The sequence below is a fragment of the Adiantum capillus-veneris genome, chromosome 7 (genome assembly GCF_014529385.1).
Source record: "Adiantum capillus-veneris isolate H3 chromosome 7, ASM1452938v2, whole genome shotgun sequence".
NCBI classification, from domain to species: Eukaryota; Viridiplantae; Streptophyta; class Polypodiopsida; order Polypodiales; family Pteridaceae; genus Adiantum; species Adiantum capillus-veneris.
In genome coordinates this window covers 57,333,323-57,355,365 of record NC_140937.1, presented here as the reverse complement: position 1 = coordinate 57,355,365, position 22,043 = coordinate 57,333,323, and the positions used below count along the sequence as shown (strand labels likewise).

The window sequence follows — 22,043 nt, the reverse complement described above, 5'->3', positions numbered from 1 at the left end:
GAAAACCACATGACCTTTCTTTTTCAGGGACTTGATTCTTTGACCCACCAAAGTACACATTAGGCACTGCAATCCAATTTTCATTGGCTTCATCAGCCATGAGACCCCTAAATATGGGCATCTCATAGCCTTCTTTTATAACAACACTATTTAGCATGTTCCAAAATTCAATTTGTGCATGCTTATTCTCAACAGTGAACTCACATGTTGCAAGTGTGAGAATCTCATGCACATATGGGTTGTACACATGAGCTGACATGGTAGGCCATCCAGGCATGCGGTGGACGTGATCAAAATGAACCCACATTTTCCCCTAGGCCGCATTCTATTGACAGGATCCAAACCACTGCCAGGCCCTGAGTGGACATTTTAAAGTTGTATGCTTGGATCATGAGATGAGTGCTGATAATGCTTTTTTTCTCAATTTCTTCGCAGTATGAATACTCATGCACTTGTTACAACCCATTTTTGGGACGCGTTAGTGAATTGCTCTAATATCTATAAAGCTGACTACAAAACATACTTAGAGGGATTGCCAGATAAAGACCAAAGAATCATTGCCATGATTAGAAAGAAGTCAGCTAAAGGGACTAAGCCATGATGGCCATTGACTAGACTGAATTTGGGAAAGTTGCTTTACAATGTATGTTTCTTGCTAATGTGCTATGGTTTAATAGATTTTATACATATCTTTTAATTTTCAAGATATTCTTGGGGCTTTGCCATGAACCACGTGCAAATTACAAAAGAGTTCCATTCATGGATGCATCCAATTAAGCTATCACTTTCTGAAGAAGAGCTCAAACAGGAAGAGGAGAAGGTCATAAATGACCTCTCTAACAAGTATGCTGATAGAGTTGGCAAGGTCTAATTCATGCTCCACCCTTTTTGGATAGCATATTTGTGTTTAGGGTATGTTGAAGTTCGCTTAATATTTGTTTTTAGATTCTGAACGTTGTTGATCCTAACCTTGGATAGCATATTTGTGTTTAGGGTATGTTGAAGTTAGCTTTATATTTGTTTTTCGATTCTGAACGTTGTTGATCCTGACCTTGGGGATGCACGGATGGCACGGATGTTAGCCTTGAAATGGGGCCCAGATACTTATGCATCCATTGAGAAGCTAAACATGATAGCTCAAAATGAGGCTAGTGTGGATATTGCTTGAAGCAAACAAGCTGACTAGGGCTGCTTATGGATTGCAAAAAGGAGATCACGCATTTAGACCGTATTTCTTTATCTCTCACTTTGATTTTCAACGCTTCATTTTTTATGACATTGGTGATAAGAATAGTATGGATGGTGTTCTTTCAGCTGGTTGTGTAGGGAGAATATTTTGGTCAAGTTGTTAGACAAAGCTTCTACACTTTTATCGGATTTTGTTAAGGCTCTAGATGGCATTGTGGAGCCAGAGGACCAGGGATTTAATATTTACGTAATTACCACAAATTTTGTGTGATCACAAGGTCTTATTGACACATTTATATGATTACACTTAACATGATCACAAAGAATCCGATTAAGGGCAACCTGGAAACCCACTAAAATCTCTTTGGGGTTTTATATTTTCCCTGCGGGCCCGTCGGGCTATTTAGTTTTCCCTGCAGGCCCGCTGAGGAAACTAAAAAACCCGGCGGGCCCATAGAATTATATATGTATGGCCCCGATCGGACCGGTTGGGCGTTATTCTTTGAGTCATCTTCACACACACACACACACACACACAGATGACCGCCTTTGCAGGTACGTCGAGAGGAGAGAGGAGAGAGGGAGAGAGGGGGTCGTGTGGGAGCGTGCTCTGCATCGTAGTGCACGGTAGTAACAGAGTACCTGACCACACGACCTAGGTATGTGTTGTGTGTGTGTATACATTGTGTGGTAGCATGCCTTGTGTCGTATTGCAAGGCAGTCATAAGGTACCTTACCACACAATGGAAGTGTGTGCGTAAGGTGTTCTACGGAATAGTGCTTACCACGGGGGCATCACCTCGGTGATGCGGGGAAGATGGTGTCCTTGTGGTAAGTATTGGCTTACTATCTGGGTACTACGTCAGTAACGCGGTGAATCTTGTATCCTTATGGTAAGTCAACTTCCCTTCCCCTTTCCCAAAAAACATATGGGCATCGGTCGGTAATGCGGCTATATGATGCTCGTACGCAAGCCATTATTTCTCCTTAGATTCAGGCGGCACTCAGTCGGTAACGCGGCTAATTGAGTGTCATTTGCTAGAAGCGTCTCTTTTTGCATAAATGTGGCATTCAGGTTGTTAACCCGGCCGTACGAACATCATATAATTTGTATGTGCATCTGCAATTAATTTTTTAAGTATTAAGTATATGAAATACTTGGTCGGTAACGTGGCTGTGAAGAGTATTTCATATATAAATGTTTGAATTGTTTGATTTTGTTGTTTTTAATTGTTCTTATGAAACTATATACTAGCTAATCATATTCAAAACAATTCTTTATTCATCAATCATCACTATTTTAAATGCTACATTTACATAAATTATATGCAAAAAAAGTATTTGCACACAATTTGCATGTTAAATATTCATTTTTATCTTTTTAAAGGACCTCAAGCGTCATCGCTACATTTACATAAATTCTTTGTAAAAAATAATTTGCACACAATTTGCTTGTTAAATATTCTTTTGTATCTTTTTAAAGAGCATCAATCATCATCGCTATTTTAAATACTACATTTACATAAATTCTATGTAAAAAAGTGTGTGAGCACAATTTACATGTTAAATATTTATTTCTATCTTTTTAAAGAGCAAGACATTCTTTGCAATTTCCTAGCCCGATTTGTATACTTCCAATGTTTTAAATGAGCTAAAATAAAATTGACAATATATACATCACGATGCATGTATCTTCCAAGAGGCTTTGAATTGTTTTAGATTTTTAACATGTTCTGTTAGATCTTGACAATTTATTAGGAATGACATATTTATTGTATTTTACACGAGCAAACATACCATTTAAAGTCAAAATGATTATCAACCTGAATAAATACAATCTTGCTGAATTTTTTGAAGTGTTTAAGTCGGCGTGTGCTTTGTTTGAACTAGTGTGTGCGCACGGTGAAAAATATAAGTTAAAATTCACTATATGCTGAAATGTTCCAAATTGTTAACATGTATTGTTTGATCTGGATGAAGTTCTTATAAACCACTTGTTTGCTCTGCATTTTACACGTGTAACAGATTGCAGTTTAAAGTGAAGATTGTTTTCGACTTTTATCAATATTTCCATGCACATTTTTTAAAGTGTTCAAGTCATGGTTGAGGGTTTGCCTGAAATAGTGTGAGAGTGTTAGTACAGTGCGAGCCATGAATTTGTATTTGATATGTTGTTTTTTATTGTCCAGTACAAAAATGACGCCAAATCAAAAGAAAAGTATTATGCTTGCCATTCGAAAAGAATGTATTTTGGCACTATCATCGTGTGTAGATGGTCGCATACAGCAGATTAGTGAAAGCGACATCTTCATTAAAGACCTCACTAGCACTATATGGGAGAACGCAGAGCGCAGGCTACGAGGTGAAGGCCAATACGAGTTACTGAATTCCAACAGAGATTCAAGAATTTGACCCCCACCACAAGGTTAGGACAGTGTTGGGCAATATGAAAGTATGTTGCAGAGACTTAAAGGAAGATATCCCTCCTGCCTTTGACATGTCAAAATTAGAGCTCTTGGATAAATTGTGGAAGGAACAGAAGGTAAAGATGAAGCATGTGAAAGCACAAGACCAAGCAGCCTTACCCAAGATATTGAAGATGGCCCAAGATGGGCAAGTAGCTTTGGAAGGCCAATCAGATGCCAGCGGCACCGGCACAATCATGCACACGGCTTTGAATGCCAAGTGCGCTCATCTTTTTGGCATCCCTCACGAGGCCTTGGTAGAAGATACAAGGATTGGAGCAGGCTCCTTTGGTGTGTGCACATTGTACACCATCAAAGGCATCTCTTTCTTTTCAGCTCACATTACATATGTGGGAAAATGCTATAAGGGAGGGAGTGAGGTGAAATTTGACAGCTTTCAAATAGAGCAAGGAATACAAACGCTTCACCCCTTCACTGTAAGGTGCATTGGCTTTACCATGAAGCTCTTTGGATCACAATATTCCCATACTACAATTGGGGTACCGTGGGGGACATGATGTGCCACTTATCATTCGTCCACGAATTGTTCAGACGACACATGCACAGGCTACAACACAACTGGAGGTCATTGCCTGTAGCAAATCTTCTTGTACAAGAGATAGACATGGCGTAGATCAAGGCAGTGATCGAGCAAATGCCATCCATTTGTCACGCCTTAATCGATGGCATTGCGGCTGCCCACTCGACCGGGATAGTGCACAGTGACCTGCACCCGTTCAACATAATGTTAGACTTTACTCGCCAAATAAACCTTGTGTTGGCATCATTGATTGGGGAATGATGCTCAGAATACCAGCTAAGCGCGTGTCTATTAATTATCTGCATCCAAGCGCATAGTCGGACTCTACAGTTTTGGAGGCACAGAGAGCACGAGATGCAGAGATGGCTAAGCTATCGTGGATTGCTCCAAAACTATACGATCCACGGTGCACAGATGCATACACAAAATCGAACGACATTTATGCATTGGGTTATCTATTCGACATGCTGATATATTTTTGGAGTGCAGCCAGAAAAGTTTATTTTTTAGAAGAAGTTTTTTACCACCCATACCAAGATGTTATGAGGGCCATTCAGATTAAAGTAGATTGTTGGATGAAGTTTATAGAGTGAGAAAAAAGAAGAAATGCATCTGACGTTTTGATATTTTTCAAAGAACATTTAAAGACAGACCCTAACCCTGTCCAACGTCCCCTTGTTGAACTTGCACCATCTTTTTCTGCGATCTAAACATTTTATGACATACATCTGTCTTGTCCAGGGTATTCTATTTTTATTGAAGATTATCTGGTTTGGAATGGTTTACCTCCTTGAGTCGATTATCTTTAGTCATTTCAAATTTGTCATGTTATAAGGGGTATTTCAAATTTGTCTTGTGGTTCAATTGGGTCCGGCAATTGTGATTTTGTTAAATCGCATCAGTTGTGGTTTTGATTTAGTTGGCTACGATGTTTTATGTAGTGGACGAGAAGTTGCTACCTTGTGCATCTATGAGACTGTTGAATCGTGAGAATATATATTTGCCAATGATATTGAATATTTGTCTATTTGTCCATTTCAACTCCAAGAGAAAATGGCCGATGAAGAACAAGTTTGTGGCACCCAATCAGTGCATGATGATCAACAACAAGCGGTTGTTAATGCATTTTAGTGCATAAAGTCTCTAGCACATAGTATGTCGGCACAGCAAGCAATGTGCACTGCTCAACGACTCTCAAATTGGGTAAATCCAAAGCACATGCAATGGAAAGAGATTCAATAAATAAGTGACGAAGGACATGATGAAAAAAATATGTCCATGTGAGGACCCAGAGATCAAGAAAGGAAGGTGGAAGGTATCAAAGTGCCTCCACGATGCAATCAAAGAAAACGCTGAGAGGATCTACTTGGAAGTTTATGGCTATCCACTGCACAATGCAGATTGTGCGTTATATTTTGCGAAAATGTTATATGTTCACTTTGTGCAACAGCGACCAGTAGACTTTTCACCAAAGGAGACAACTGTTGCCACTCATGATATCAGGGAGAGTTGTGTCCCTTTCACCCGAGATCAGTTGGCATTGATAGTGGAAGGTGCCGATCTACAGTTAAAGAGAGAGAAGGATATTTACACAACACAACTGGCAGAGAAAGATGCAAAAATAACATGGCTTTCTATAGCCACCCAGACACCCCAACCATCACAGGTCCGGATGGAGAAAAGCATTCACCGCTTACACCAGGATGTTCAGAATCTGACACATCGAGTGAATCCTCCGCCTATATAAGGGACACACATAAGCCACCTTGTCCTGCATCCAGATTTGGTCCCCTCATCTACTTCAGATGCATCCTCATCTTCCCAATGTTCAGTTTTCTACAAGAATTTTGATGGATGGAGTGGATATTATACATTGATATGTGTTTATTATTATCACTTCATCTATCTTATTCGTTTAATGTAAAATAGTAGCCGATACGCAGTCTGTTCACGAGATATTCCACAAGGAATTTATATTATGTTTGGCATGGCAAATGAGTATAAGTTCAAGCAAGCCTGCTAAGATACCCCTAGCACAATTAGAAATATGTTTGGTGACGAAGAAGATGCTTCAAAGCAACACAATTGAGATCGACAAACTATGTATAATCGCGAATATGAAGCATTGTATATGATCAAAACACATTGAATACAAGGTCTTTTACAATGGTTTTTGATACGATCTTCATTCTACTCTCAAGCTATATTGAATCTGTGAAGCTGTTATCTGGTTCTAAATCTGAGTGTTGTGGATCTCCATGTAATTCAACCTCCACATCTATTATCAAATTCTCTTCTATTTCGTCTATAATGCATTGAGATACACCAACATTGAATTTTTCTTCGTCTTCGTTTTGACAATCATACAACCAGGTTGGCATTTCCTCCTTGTAGCGAGCACTTTTGATGTGATTCAATATCTTTTCGTTGCAAAACATATACACTAATTTTTTCGCTCTGTCTGCTAATAGTTTGTTGCAAATAGTACTATGAACATACTTGTACATACTCCAGCTTTTCTCTAAAGTTGAGTTTGCTACACATTGTGGTAGTACTTTCATTGCGAGGGGACGTAAGGTAGAGTAATTCTCTCCACCATTCATCATCCACCACTTCCATGCGGTTGCTCTTTTGCCATTACCTGTACAAAGTCATTCGCAAAAGGACCTTCTTTTAGTCTAAATGCACTCATTTCTTTGATGCAATCAATTCGATCTTGAACGTTGGAGTAGAATGTGTTGACCATGTGATAGAAATCATTGACCACCTCTGTATTGAACATCAGATCTAAATTTCGATACTCTGGATCAAGCATGTAAGCAACGCTATGGAGTGGACTATGAGTGCTCTTCCACCTTGCATGAAAATACTTGGCCAAAACTCTTCATTGTTTGCCAGAGTGGTAGTCACCACTCCTTCTCTACTACAGACTCTTTCTCTCTTCGGGATTTTCAAGACTTTGTTGGACTAACCACCATGTCATCCATACTTTTGCCCAAATTTGACACCCTTTGATGAAGGTTGCGAATCGCGATTATAACGAGCATCATTACATGGTATGCATCCATTACAGTCCTCTACCAAGCAGCCTTGCTTACGTCGCCACGTAGACATGTAATTTATGTTTCACTTTTTCTTTCTGCTCAAGCTGCCATTCATCGAAGGCCGTGCAATTGAATTTGTCAATCACAGTGCACTTATTGTGGAGAAGTGATTCCAATATATAAAAGTGCGTGCAAAATTGAGTTTCAGTAGGAAGTTTCAACATCACTGACATGCGCATTCTATACAAATCGAGCACTCTTTATCGTTTCAAGATAAATTTCACAACCTGACACGTTGTGTCAATTATTTTGGCGAACCATGTGGTTTCTTCGCTAGTGTACCAATCCTTCAGCGCCAAGTTTGAGTTGTGCATATTACAACCATTGGCAAAAAATGTGTGGAAAGCACTTCTTTATTAATTTACTAGCATTTTTACAATTCTTTGCATTGTCCATGACTACTTGAACGACATGTTCAGCACCAATTTCTTTAATTACATTAATCAAAGACTTGAGAAATGTATTTGACACTTTTAATTGCACCAGAACTATCAATCACCTTCATAAACGTTTCTCCCCTTGGACAAACCAGCATTACATTGATTAGCGATCTTCTTTGAACATTTGACCAGTCATCACTCATAATTGTGCATCCTGAAAGTGAAATATTCCCAAGTCTTGTTTTGCCAACACGCTCTTTGACTTCGATGTAACATTTGTCCAAGAAAACATTTCGTATCGTGTGATAAGAAGGAGCTGAAAATCCTAGGCCAAACTCATAGATTTTCTTCCAAGCAGCTTTCCAATGAACTCTGTCTACCATGACCAAAGCACTTCCAGTCAACAATAATGCTTTGGCGAGTGCGGTTTATGCTTCTTCTAGAGATTGCACTCGAAATCTTTGATGTAATGATTTTTGATGCATTTGAACAAGTCCACCTTCATTGTGACGCTTAAAAGGAACGCTGCTTGAAATTTCCTCCCCCTACGCAGGCTGTTCTCGGTCCCTAATATGTGGTGCATCGCTTGATTTTGTTGTGAGACAAAATTTACATTGCCACTCCATATATTGGCCGCATATATTGTGAGCATAATCCCACTCTTTGCCAAGAGCTTTTTTATTCTTTGGCTTCTTCGTACCACTTGTGCCCACATTTTGCTCCATTGCTTTAAAAATAAAATTGAAGACAAAAGAACTAGATGTTCAGTTTTTAAAACATTTTTCTTATTTTCAATATATATTAAAAAACCATTCGCTATGAAAGTAACCAAAATGCATAATATGTTATTTTCAATGCACGCTAGTCAACCCACATATCGATCACCTATATTGTGAGCAAACATATGCATTGCAATACACTCTATATACGGCCTAATAACTACAACAATGCTATGACTTTTTTAATGCAATTATTATTATGATGATTATTTATATGTCCACTTTGATTTGCAAACAATAAGACACATATATTTCAAATGCTACAAAGAATAATCAACTTCTACACTGAACGATGTCAGTTGTTTGCAAAAAACAAACGAAAGCAATAAAATATATGATTGGTCATTTCATGCACTAATAATCTATCATAATACATAATGCACTCTCTATATAAACCAATGCATAAACTAATGCATAAACTAATGCAAATAAATCTTCAATATAATCACACAATTGATGACTACTTGTACCCAGTGAAGGATTGTAGCCCCCTTATGCAACCAATTCAATATATAAAAGGTATTTTCACCCAATTAAGGATTATAGCTCTTATATTGTGGAGTGACACTGTATATCAACTCAAATCTATGATGGTGAAAAATGCAAGACTTCAAGGATCTTTATATGCCCAATACACTAGTACAGGACATCCAACCCTTGACGATCAACTCGTCATTTACATATGCTCATATTCTAAAATCAATTACAACCCTCATTTGGACCAATGGCTTTGTTGCAATGAGCATGACTCTCCAAATTTTTAATTGTTTTGAATTTGTACCTTTATGTTCGGTAAAGGAATTAAAAATTAATGGTTACCGAATTAAGAATCATGTTCGGCCCAAAAAAAAGGACATGTGACTCTATAACCTTAGGTCAATCCACAAGGAGATGACTATACCCGACACTCGGATACACTCCCTAAGGATTTGCCTAACTAAAGGACCATGGTAAGCACACTTTTTACTATATATAATTACTCCCACCGGGCTTTTTCATTTCCCCAGCGGGCCCATCGGGGAAATGGAAATGTCCGACGGGATCCGCAAGGAAAAATCAAAACTCCGACGGGCTAACTGGTTTTATGGGTTTTTGTAGGTCATAATCAAAGTCACGTTAACAATTAACGTGATCATGTGATTTTTTTGTGTAAATACTAAAGCTATTAACGTAATCACATGATCATGATTACGTCAATGAAATCCCTGCAGAGGACTGTAAATTATCGCACTATTATAAAGAAGTCAAGATTGAAGCTCGTGTCTATCCCTTTCTCATAGAGACTACTTTAGATTCTAGAACAAAGGATGCAGACATGCAAGCTCTAAAGAAGCAGGATTTCTTACTGCGGGCAGGACAGAGAATTCTATATAGGTATAATATAATTCTTGCAAAATAAGCTTGTATTTTATTTTCTTTTTGCTTCCTGTATATATTCTTTGTGTCCTACAGGTACTTTCTATATCTTTTGTCCACCCACCGCATTGCTTCCATTCCAGTTCCTTCAAAGCAATGGGTTAATACTTCTAGAGGATATGGTTGTATGTACACTGACAATATGCAACATATTAGTGGTTGGGAGCATGAGCATTGTCTATGGTGGATAGACACGTCACCCGGCCATTTGTTGGAGTGTGAGAAAGAGTTGCACAAAGCAATGCATGGAGCCAGGGTTGATCCTCCACCTCCACCATTGACTGGCAATGTTCATCAGAAGGTTTTGATGCAAAGTAAGTATTTTTTGGCATTGAACATGGAATTTGAAACATTTATGTGGATTATACTTACCAAGTTTTTGAATTCAAAAATATTGTGGTAGAGCGATGCTTAAGTTCTACAGGGAAGCAACCCATCATTAATGTCAGCACATCTGTTTTACCAAGTGGAGCAGGCTATATAACAGTTAATCCTTTGGCTTCACATGGTGAGATTAAGAGTGGTGACTGCAATGTGTTGTTTTTTTTTTCTTTTGTGATTGCATCTATCTTTTTGTAGATGGCTCGATAGATGTTGCTAGACATGACACTAGCTTTGCAAAATTATGGACGATATTGCTCCAACCTTTGGTATGACATCTATGCATAGCTTATTTATTTGGTTTAGGTTGCTATATGCGATTCGTTGCTCTAAGGGTGAGCTTCAAATTCATTGACTTAAAATTTTGTAGGGTTGGTGGTCAAACTCTTTGGAGATCATTTTGATTTACATATGCATCAGAGGTTTTGAAGGCTAACCCTAGCATTGGTTCAGAGGGTCGGAACTATGCTTCAATTCTTGACTACATAGTTGTGGCATCAGGTTTTAAAGCAGTCATTCGCCCAACGGCTTGGATACCTGTCCAGGAACACCTTACACGATCTCGCTCCGAGATGTCCTGCTATACTCGTGGTGGGAGGCCTGTCTCATGGGCTGCAGAGTTCATCTTCCTCGACTTGCCATTTAATGGATCACACATCACCTCTAGCATTGTGCCGCTTTGGGATATTTGCACTGAGGAGCATGTTCGATCGGGTTCACCTAGCACATTCTATTATGGATGACTTTGGTTGGTTGCTTGTTATGGAATCTGTAGTTGGTGAGTATATTCAATGCTTTGCATAACACTACAAGTTCATAGAGTTTTTTAAATTTTCCAAATTAATCATAGGAGGTAGTATTGGATGGCTCGAGAGAGTGTATCGGGCTTCACAATTGATAGTGGATCTCCGCATTGTAGTACTACATCATTCTGCTTATGGATTTGTTAAAAGTGTTGGTGGTCGCTCTGAGGTATTTTTGGGCTTTTATTTCACCAAAAGAATGATTTTTCAATTGACATAGTCGTGATTATGTTTGTTTTCAACTTTCTTGTTGTAGTGTCATTGCGCAGTATTGTTCATGATTTATCGAGATGGTTCTAGACCCCCTTGCTATGTTGCAGAGACTACTCCACTTTTCCATCATTTGGGATTGCAGCCTCTTGACTCCTACATGTCTCCCCGAGACACCGCTGGCTAAATCTTTAGTGGGGGAGACTTGGTGTGGCTCCATGCAAAGGAGTCATGCTTTCATTGCTTGCTTTGTAGAGCTTTTGTGTCGACCTAGAGGTTTATGTATAGAGCTTGGTTGTGGCACTACACCCGTTTTGGCAGCTTGTTTGGCTACAGGTGTGTTTTGTGCTTCAGAGGATAGTGATGTGCCATCATAGCAGGATATGTCCAACCTTTACTTCACTCTAAAAAGCAGAGTTGAGAGGAGATATCTACCACCATTGATTTGGAGTATGAAGAAGACATTCCATCTAGTGTCTACCCATTTGATGACCAGTGAGCACTTCTGTTTCACAAGAGTTAGCACCACATGTTTCTTTTATTATTTGGAGGATGAAGTTGACATTCCATCCAGTGTCTACCCATTCAAATGAGCACTTTTATTTGACTAGAGTTAGCATAACATGATTCATTTTTTATTTTGCATTCACGTATTGGTATCGTTTTTTTTTAAGATGTGGTTTGCATGTGTAATATTTTGTGTCTAATCTTTGTAGAGGGTTGATATTGACAGTATATTCTCTTTTTGTGGTTTGCATTGTGAAATATTTTGTGTCTGATATTTATAGAGGATTGGTATTGATATGTTCTCTTTTTAATGAAAGTGTTTTGCCGATGTATGCAGAGGAGACGGCCAGAACCATGGCTGCTGATACAAGATACAATTATGGCGTTCAAGAGAAGCATCATAGGCACAATGTTTTCATCGAGGATGAGTGTGATTCCTCATAGTCATGGGCTCTATGGTGTCCCGTCAAGAATCTTTGTTTGTTGAGTGCTTGTCTTCAAAATATTTATGTCGAAACAATTTATCACTTATATAGCTTTGGACATTTTGCAAAAGAGATGTTGCTCTTAAGCGAAAAGTATTTATTCATGTTTTGGCTAGCTAATAATTTAGTAAGTGATATATGAGAAGTTTGAGTAATCCATTCACACAATGGCGTTATTTATGTATATCGAATTATAAGTATCATGCCTAAACCTTGGTCATCTCACAATAGACTCACATTAGTCTTACTGCTGATTTTGTTGCCATAACACCCTTGCCACTCGTGCCTACAATCTTCCATCTTCATTCATTCACTCGGATTTTAGTTCGCTCAAAAAAACTTGCTCGCCGCATGGTAGGACTCCAAAAGAGGATAACCGAGTGTGGAGGTTAAAGACGCACTACCATCATTGGAGAGAGAAGGATACCTCATTTGCACATGGCTGCACACTTTGGAGTATGCCTTGTCATGCTCACATTTGCTCCTAAGAGATTCCAAAAACTCAATTCGTATCTCGGTAAAGAGAGGAGAGTTGATCTCATGCATTCAACTAAGAGTATGAGCTACCACATTATATCATCCTTTACGATACCGGAGCTTAGCATCATACTCCTGAAAAATCTCAGCCCACCTGGCCTTTCGACCCTTCAAATCAGATTTTTGTGTGAACCATTTGATGCTTTCATGGTCAAACACAATCTCAAAATGTGCCCCATACAAATAATGTTGCTAAGTCTTCAAAGCTGACACGATTGCATAGAGCTCTCTTTCATAGGCAAAATAGTTATGCTGGGTTCAATCAAGCTTCTTGCTTTCAAATGCGAGCGTGGGTTATTGAATAGCTCATTTACCTTGGCAATGGGTTCTTGTTCTTAACAGTTTTCGCATTCAATCCCCGGTAGTCTACGCACATGCACGTGCTACCATTTTTTTCTCTTCACTAATAAGATAGGAGAAGCCCTGGGTTGTATAAAACCTCTACTAAGATAGTCAACAAGCTGACTTTCCATCTCAACAGCCTCATAATGGCTCATTCTGTAGGGTGGTTTACTTATTGGTTTGCTATCTACAACCACGTTTATGCCATGTTGCACACCTTGTGTCGACGATAACCCTAGTGGTAAATCATCTGGAAAAATACATCTTTATATTCCGTTAATGATTTCTTCATACTATTACCAACATTTACTTGTTCAGAAGAGAGAGAAGTAGCCATAGGTTGAATAGAAGAGAGAGAAGCATGCGCCGTTGAGGAATTTTCAAGTAAAATATTATCAACATTTATAAATGGAGTAGCATAGGAAAACTTCTTTTAAGCTCTATTGTACAAATGAGTTGTGAGGAGGGCACATCCTTCTCTCCCAACAACATCACATGCACGCCATTGGATTCGAACATCAAGCTGTTGTGCTCATATCTATGCTTAAGTGATGGTCCTAGACTATGTAACCACTCTCGACCCAGTACCACATATGCCCACTCCATATTCATAACCTGGAAGTTCAAGGACGTGTGATACCCTTGAGTTTCCAGTGGCACATCTTTCACTTGAGTATCCCACACCTCCGCATCATGGCCATTCATCATCGCTACCTTGTAACGGTGGGAACTCGGAGTCTAGGGCAACTTGAGCCGTTTCACTAACTTATAGTTAATAAAATTATATGAAGTACCATCGTCCACCAAGATCTGCACCTTGTGCCCTTGGATGGACGCATGCATACACACCGGCTCATGTGGACCAAAGGTTGGCTGCCACATGGAAGCTGTGATACAACATGCATGCACCACCTCGATGTGTGCTACCTACACATTCGAGAAACGAGAGGAGGACTCAAGAGACAACAACTACACCATGTGCACTGCTCTTTCTTTTCCTTGGGCAATAGATTTTCCCTTGAGACGATCATTTTTGCCGTGCCCACTCTCTAAACATGTGAAACAAAGTTTTTCTTTTTTAGCCTTCTCAAACTCTTCGGTGGAGAGAAGACCCCTTGGGTTTCTTGGAGGCCTCCGATGTAGCTACTATAAATTTTCTTTTATTGTGTCCATGTTGTGTGCGTGCATTTGCATATGTAGTGGTAGGCACGTGATTATTATGCAGTGGTCTCTCATCGGGATCGTCGAGAATATGAGCTTGCACTATAGCCTCCTCAAGCTTCTCGAGATCCCGAGTCTTGATCGAGGTCTTGCCATGCTTCTTAAGCTCTCGTATCAGATTGCGGATAAACCCACACATATGCTGAAAGACATCTAACCCCTCTAGCTTGAGAATGACATCACGATAGTGCAAGATATATTCCAATAGCGTTTTATGCTAACACATAGAACACTTATCCCAAGCAGATCAATTTCTATCCGCTTCATTTATGGGTAAAAATTCCTTTCTAAATACAGCCTCAAAGGCTGCCCAAGTCTGTGGTATGATGCCCTTCTCCTTGAGAGACATCCACCATTTGTAGGCCTTGCCTTCTAACATTAGACTTGTTTGCAGTGCGTTGTATGCATCCAGCCATGGTGCCGTGCAGGTACCCTCCATGAGAGTATCTGACCCCGAACATCAAGTGGATTTGGCATAGAATGCTCACCAAATGCATGATTCATGTTAATGTCTGAATCCATGGCAGTGTGTGATGTGCTAGCCAAAGAATAGAAGATACCTTATCTCCAAAGTGATCGGATAAGAGAAATTTGAAGCGATCGTGCTTGGTCGTGCGAAGTAGAAACCGCCAAAACTTGTTGTCGATGTCAAAAACAAAGCCTCAACCTTCAAAATATTACTTTGTTACTTTGCCGAATTGTAATGAAAGCTTGTCAAAATCTCATGAAGAACTTGATAAGTGGCCGAGATCAAAGACAAAGCCGTGCATTGAATCTTTGATCGAATGAAAGTATCCCTTATGTCGACTTTCGTTTAGGTCGACGGGGAATTTGTAGTCTCAGTTTACTTCGAGCTCCTCGCTATAATTTTTTCAGAAATCCATCGAGTGGCGGGCTTTGACGACACAAGAGTTTGTGCGGCCTCGGCCGTGCTTAGCTTGATCGCGTCCAAAGCTATGTACTTGCCAACTTGTTCATGTTGTGATTGTGGGGAGGGTGGGTATGCACCCTTAAATTTTTTAAGGGTGGTCAAGGTACCTAAATTAGGTGCCTTGGTTTAATAAGGAGCTTCCCCAAAGGCTATGGTTGTGCATAGACGATGCTTCAAGGAAGAGAGATAGAGAACTCGCAGGAAGGGTAGGCCAAATCGTGCGTCGAATCAGGAGCCACCACAAAAACAAAAAAGAATAATGCGAACCCGACAAGCCCACCCTCGCGTTGTTTTGACCCAGTCGAGCTTCATCTCCCTCCTTGCCCTTAGTGGTTTTGCACATGACCGAGAGACTCCCCTGCACACGGTCATCCTCAACCTCCCTTCCATGGCTTTGCATGCATGCAAGATCATGCAAAAAGTAGAGAGAGTCGACGCCTTTGTTTCCCCAGAAACCTAAAACTCTTATACCAGTGTGAGAGCCCAAGAATTGCCCCTGAGAATCCTTCACCCTACCACCCTATTTATAGGCCCTTGGCCATCTATCTATAGTATTCCCTATCCACACCTAGGCAATCGGCCCTTGGCCTCAGTTCGTGACCCCCCTGGGGGGTTGCCCTTGGTCTTACACCTCTGGGTGTGGCATACATTGATGTGATGGGGGCAAAGTAACATATAACAATGTACAAGAATCTGCCTATCTCAACCTTGAGTCTCACCCACATGTATCTGGTCTAACCATCTCTTTGAACAATGTGCACAAGCGGTTGTAACTCCTCTCTAAATAGGACTCCTAATCCTCTTGATCCTTTGTCGCTATGCTTTGATCTCATCTCTGGTCGACAAGCTCTCGCCCACCTATATCCAGTCACATGTGGCATAAGCTGTCTCGGTGCCTGGTGTGTCTCTAAGTAAAAGATGATGTCTCTCCCTGTAAATCTATCCTCAAATGCCCCTACACCAAGACAAAGTGACCCATTACAATTCTAGACTTCCATCTTTAGTTTGGTTCCATAGGTCTCGGACCGTCACACAGAGCATGGCTCCAATATCACCACCCTTCTATCTCGGTAAAAAGCAATCTTACCTTTTTTTCTTGTCGCTCCAATATATGGAATTACCTACAATCTGCGAGAGTGTGAGGTCATTTCCAAGAAAGATACCCGTCATCTCCACGAAAGATGTTCCATCTTCTTAAGAGTTGCTCTTCTTCAAAAAGTCCTTCTTTGCTTCCATGGAGGGGAAATGAAGGATAAGTGCCCTTTCCTTTGAGTTTTCCTCCCTGCTTCTACTTTTCTTATTACCCACTCCAAGCGCTTGTATGCGTCGGTTCATTAACCCCCATCGTAGTCATGAGTTCTTTTACCTCTTCATCGACATTATCTTGGACTTTGAGGCCACAAATCCTCACATGTAAGGCACACACATGCCTCCTTTGCTCCTCTTGTAGTGTGAAGTTAATGATGGTGGGTGTGGGGGTTTTTTTCTGCCTTTGAGGTGGGATCAATGGTCCACATTAGGAGTCGCAAGGCGGGTGCAAACCGAACCGTCCGATCGCGTTTTAAATTAGGTGTGAACTAAGTGTGAACTCGGGAAGTATGTGCACCACATGACATTTGGTGTGAACTTAGTGTGAACACGATTGAACTAAGTGTGAGCTTGGTGTGAACTTGAGAGGGTATGCACACCAGATCCAATTTGGTGTGAACTTGATGAGAACAAAGTGTGAACTAAGTGTAAACTTATCCGCGACATCGTGATCTATAAACTTAACACACACACGCACGCACACGTTTCAACGAGCGCGCGATAGAGTTGATTCCAAGGGGGGGGGAGGGAATGGGTGCAAGCCCTGGATCCGAAATCGTGGGAATCTTTTGCATTCCCTAAGCAATCCAACGGTCACAATCAATTGATGATCAGGAGCCATTGATCCCACCTCCCAAAAGGAGGTATCAATTAGTGACGAGGCTTCACACCCCCGCCGCCCCCCCCCCCCCCCCCCCCCCCCCCCCCCCCCCCCCCCCTTTTAAAAAACCCGGGGTATAATGTATTTTAACCGGGTAAAATCATAAAATCCCGGTTACATTTTGAGCTTGCCTTGAAGAAAACCGGCAAATTTACACAAGTTTTAGTGTAAATACCGGCAAAAGCTTCGAATTTTGACCTAAAAACCGATAGAATTTCAAGTTTGCCCTTATTTTCTTCGGTTATGAAAAATGTATTTTTCTAGCCCTGACCCCCCCTCGTTACTAAATGACACCTCCTTTTGGGAGGTGGGATTAATGGCTCACGATCACCGGTTGATTGTGACCGTTGGATTGCCTATGGAATGCAAAAGATTCCCACTTTCTCGGATCCGGGACTTGAACCCACTACCCTCTTCCTCACGGAATTGACTCTAACCACTAGGCTACCGCGCGCTCGTTGAAAGGTGTGTGTGTGTGTGTGGTAAGTTTATAGATCACGGTGTCGCGGACAAGTTTACACTTAGTTCACACTGAGTTCGCATTGAGTTCACACCAAATTTGGTGTGGTGTGCAGACCCTCCCCAATTCACACCTAGTTCACAACGTGTTCACATTGAGTTCATACCGAGTTCACACCAAATTTGGTGTGGTGCACATACCTCCGAGTTCACTCTTAGTTCACATCGAGTTCAAATGACGATCGGACGGCTCGGATTGTACCCGCCTCGCCTACTGTGGGCCATTGATCCCACCTCCCTCGAGGCTGACCCCCCCTTAATAAATGCACATCATTACTTAGTCTCATTTTTTAAATTTAGCGGTCATCTCAAGAATCTAAACTAACATAATATGGCGGAAGGGGGAGCTCTTTACACGTGTCTAAATCTGCGACATGAAGGCTAAACTCGAAAACTGAGAAAAGTCCCTCTGCATGCGATAAAGAGGGAGAGAGAAAAAGAGAGAAAGGCCACCGAAGGCGGCCGGCCATACTAGTAAGAATAAGATTGGGTTCACATAAGGCGGCGAAAGGAATTGGAAAAGTTTGTAAGCCAACAAGAAGGTGCCATGTGGACCTTGTTCACATAGGGCAGCGGAAAAGTGAGATGGAGAGTGGCACATCGTGGAAGAGAAAAAGGGAATTTGTTCCGACCCTCGCCCCGGGAAGTTCTTTCTTCCACCCTCCACCTTGGCAAAAAGTGCCATGTTGGCACCAATTACATTAAACTAAATCTCCCACCCTTTTGTTCACACTTGCCTCCTCCTCTCTCCTCCTCTTTCGTTCGTCGTCTTTGGGCGTTCACATAAGACGGTGGTAGAAAATAGCCTTACATTTTCCTCCGTCAGCAATGTGAACACATGGCCGGTGGAAGAGAACGTTTGCAAGTTTTTTCACCTGGAAGAGCTCATAAAGTGTCATGATTTTCGCCGCCTCGATGTGAACCCACCCTAAGAATAAGAATAGAATACATATAGATGACGATGTTAGCCTACTTAGGCCGTAACATTTCTCAAACTCTAGCATGAAGAAAAATGTGAATGGATGCAGTACAAGAGCAGTCGAGGAAAAGGCTGTGCGACTGTGGGAGGCAAGCTGTGGAGAAGGTAGCCGGCCCCCGGAGCCCCAACCAAGGCCTTCGCTACCTCTGCTGTGACCGTTTCGTCTTCTTTGGAAAGAAGAAGAACTACTGCAGTTTTTTCGAGTAAGCAGCACTCTCTCTCTTTTGTGCACAATCTCTCTGATCCGATAAACCATTTTCTCTTTTGCATGCTCAGAGCATCACCAGTTTTTTTTGTCTGAAAGAAACTTTTTTTGTGGTGCTTGATAATCTTAGGTGTTACTTGCAATCTGGAAGGAATTTTTTCTCTTTTGTTTGGAAAACTTTCTTGTGGTAGCAGACCGTCGTCCGTGCTCAAAGAAAAAACAAGCTGCACATACATATTTTTTTCCTGACATGTACAGGAAATCCCTCATTTGCGTCAAATACAAGTCATAGTTCTCTTCTACTCACTTGCTCAAGGATGGAAGTACAAAACCTTGTTTTTCATGCATAGATTCTTTAACTTGGCTTTCTAGCAGCTTGTGAAAGGCTGAGATAAATGGCACTGGCCATAGAGGAGGAAAACCGATTCTTAGATGCTGAGATAAATGGCACTGGCCCCAGGATGTCATTAGTCTCAATGGATGGACTCCAGTATAGATGAATGAACCAAAACCACTTGAAATTAGGGTTGAGGCTAGCGCGTCTTTGCATAACTTGTAGTGGAAGTGTGCATCTTGATGTTCATTATTCACAGTTTACCATTAGTGCATCAGTACAGGTTAAATGTGGTGCGCAATTTGGACACTCATGAAAATTTTGCATGGTATTTGTTAGTTTCTTCATTGAAAGGAATGCATTGGATGGACGCCCATGTATTGAGTATGGAAGGAGGCTTTTTAAGTGTAGAAGGCCATGGCAGACATGTTTTATTAATCGCCCTTATAAGTGCAATGCAATAGTATATTGTCACACTAGGAAAGTGTGTTGGATGCATAACAATTCACCTCTCTGGATTTCGCATTAAAGAAGTTACTTTCTCTCTTGTTTATGCTTGTAGTCTTGTGCATTCCTTCTTGCCTTATCATTCAGTGAGATGATTGGACAAGCTTGAATGTTGCCTCAAGAAATTCAGTGCCTTCTATGCAAGGTTGTTCATTTCACTGTCCAGAAACATGCATTTTGTGTTTCTGTCAAGCTTGCTGTAAGAGGTTTGCTTATTGTTGTGTTGGATTCCAACACTACTGATTGTTCTCCTCTGGTAGATGGATTGATCCACCTCGTATAACACAAGAACAAAAAAGGGAGGCACGAGTTGGAAAGCGTCAGAGAAAAGAAGATAATCTAGAGAGTGCTGCTTTTCTTCCTGCAAATAACACAGAGAACGCTGTCAACAATACTGCCCTCCAGTCTGCAAATAACATAGAGAGTGCTGTTGGACACTCTTGAGACTTATGAAGAGCTACAAGTGAACAAAGATGATGCTGAGCTGGAGACAATAAATCATCAGGATGCCATAAACGCATTTGAAAGTTCTATTGGAGCTCTAAATTCTGCAAACCATAGTCAAGATGTTTGCGGGGGGGAGGATGCCTACTTTTCACTAGGAGTACAAACAGAGAATGGTCAGATTGAGGATCTTTCAGGTGCACAACAGCAACACAGCTCCCCTACCCATGGAATCAATTGCAAAACAGACAGGAGGAACTTTGAGGATACCACCCAGCCGAACATTTATGTCGGCCAGGTTACCAACTTCCATGTAGTGCAAGCTAAGGAGTGTACTGCAAATATAAATCACATGCAAAGCGATACAAATGGTCATGACATCTCAGAAACTCCAGATTGCTTATGTTCGCGAGCAGCATTACTCAAGACTGTCAAATCTAGGGGTCCTAATCAAGGTCTACGGTTCTGGGTTTGCTCGAATTCTAGGCCGTTCTATGTGAAAAAGGAGAGAGTTGTTGCTAAAGATGGGGAAGGGAGCTGTAAATTTTTCAGGTTGGTTCTTTTACTGATTAAAAATAGTCTGCTTTGCTGAGACTTAGGTGTAGCCTCTAATGCCTTGTAAGAAAAGTGTTAGTTGGACAAGAATAACTTGAAGTAAAACAGGACTGCAAACAGTCATATGAAAGCATTAATTCAGCCCAACATTGCTCGATCTGGCCTGAAGACATGTTCTTTTAGAGATGCATGCTGTTTTTTTTGAGGGATCTTCACAAGCTGGCTGGTCGTTGTCTCTTTGCAAATATCTGCCATGTATCATGGTAGGCAATGTTTGCATGCCAGCGGGTCTATCACCACTGCTTGCTTTACGGGAAGATGTGATGAAGATAAGTGCCTTTTCCTGAAAGTCGAAGGGGACTGAGACTGACAACGTTCTGGTTAAAAATTGCAATCCTTCACCATTAGGGTAACTCATTGGGACATGTGTAGTTTTTGGATTAAGACTTCAAAAAGCAAGATTGCATTAGTTCCAGCGAGGGATGAACGTTTTACAAAATACAGGGCTAGAGATTTGCAAGCTGGCATCTTTGTTGTGAAATTGCATGCGAGCTGGCTAGCCGGGTAGTCTCATTTTTAGTTGGAAAAAGCTGTCCATCACAGTGCATGCACTGTGTCTCTTGTTGAGATCCTATCCCTCATTTTAAGAGTCTGTTTCTACTGAGGTGTTTCTCACAAGCAGGTGGTACGCTTGCAGGTGGATAGACACACCATTAGAGAAGTCAGACAAGCAAAAAACTGAAGAAAAGCAGAGAAGAAAAGAAAACCGGAAGAGAAGGGAATTGTCAATTCTTTCATAGTGAGGAGCAAGGAAGATTTCATAGTCATGTGGGGTCTGCAATATTGTAAGCTCATTATAAGGTGAGTTTCACACTCTTGTGTGAGTCCTATTATTCAGTATGGATAACTTGGGCGTTCTTTTGTTGATACTTGAAATACAAGTCCATTGTCCAATGCTAGCAAAGGGCCAGCTTTCTACCATTCATGGACTTGTGCTCAAAGCTGGGTGCAATTGCCTGTTTAGCACTTGACCTTTTGTTAGTGAAACATTTGACAGTTTCATTGCCTGAAATACTTCCTTTAGTAGCCCATGTACAAGACTGCTACAGATGTACAGGCGGTAGCTCGAGCATATATGATCAGTGGTTTTGCAATAACTACATGAACTAAGCTCTTTCACAGTTTGAATGTGTCAAATCTGTAGCAACTCCAGTCTCTTGAAGATGCAAATGTTTTGATTC

General features: G+C 40.9%; 1 protein-coding gene and 1 pseudogene across 1 annotated transcript; both read left to right on the top strand.

The window, feature by feature from the left end:
• Nucleotides 1-1,272: 1,272 nt before the first annotated feature.
• Nucleotides 1,273-11,036, top strand: LOC147453906 (uncharacterized; annotated as a pseudogene).
• A 7,713-nt stretch (nucleotides 11,037-18,749) lies between these two features.
• LOC147453905 (uncharacterized) lies at nucleotides 18,750-21,986 on the top strand. Its single transcript, XM_086515976.1, has 4 exons — nucleotides 18,750-18,960; nucleotides 20,064-20,187; nucleotides 20,261-20,799; nucleotides 21,500-21,986. Exons 1-4 carry the CDS (start codon nucleotides 18,797-18,799, stop codon nucleotides 21,600-21,602), a joined length of 930 nt encoding a protein of 309 aa, XP_086372102.1. The 5' UTR covers nucleotides 18,750-18,796; the 3' UTR covers nucleotides 21,603-21,986.
• Nucleotides 21,987-22,043: the final 57 nt, after the last annotated feature.

Bases quoted from the DNA above. Each gene is read 5' to 3' on its own strand.
- LOC147453905 (XM_086515976.1), top strand. From the start codon at position 18,797: ATGGATGCAGTACAAGAGCAGTCGAGGAAAAGGCTGTGCGACTGTGGG. The intron at 18,961-20,063 runs GTAAGCAGCACT...CTCCTCTGGTAG, and splicing joins AACTACTGCAGTTTTTTCGA to ATGGATTGATCCACCTCGTA. The intron at 20,800-21,499 runs GTTGGTTCTTTT...GTACGCTTGCAG, and splicing joins GGGAGCTGTAAATTTTTCAG to GTGGATAGACACACCATTAG.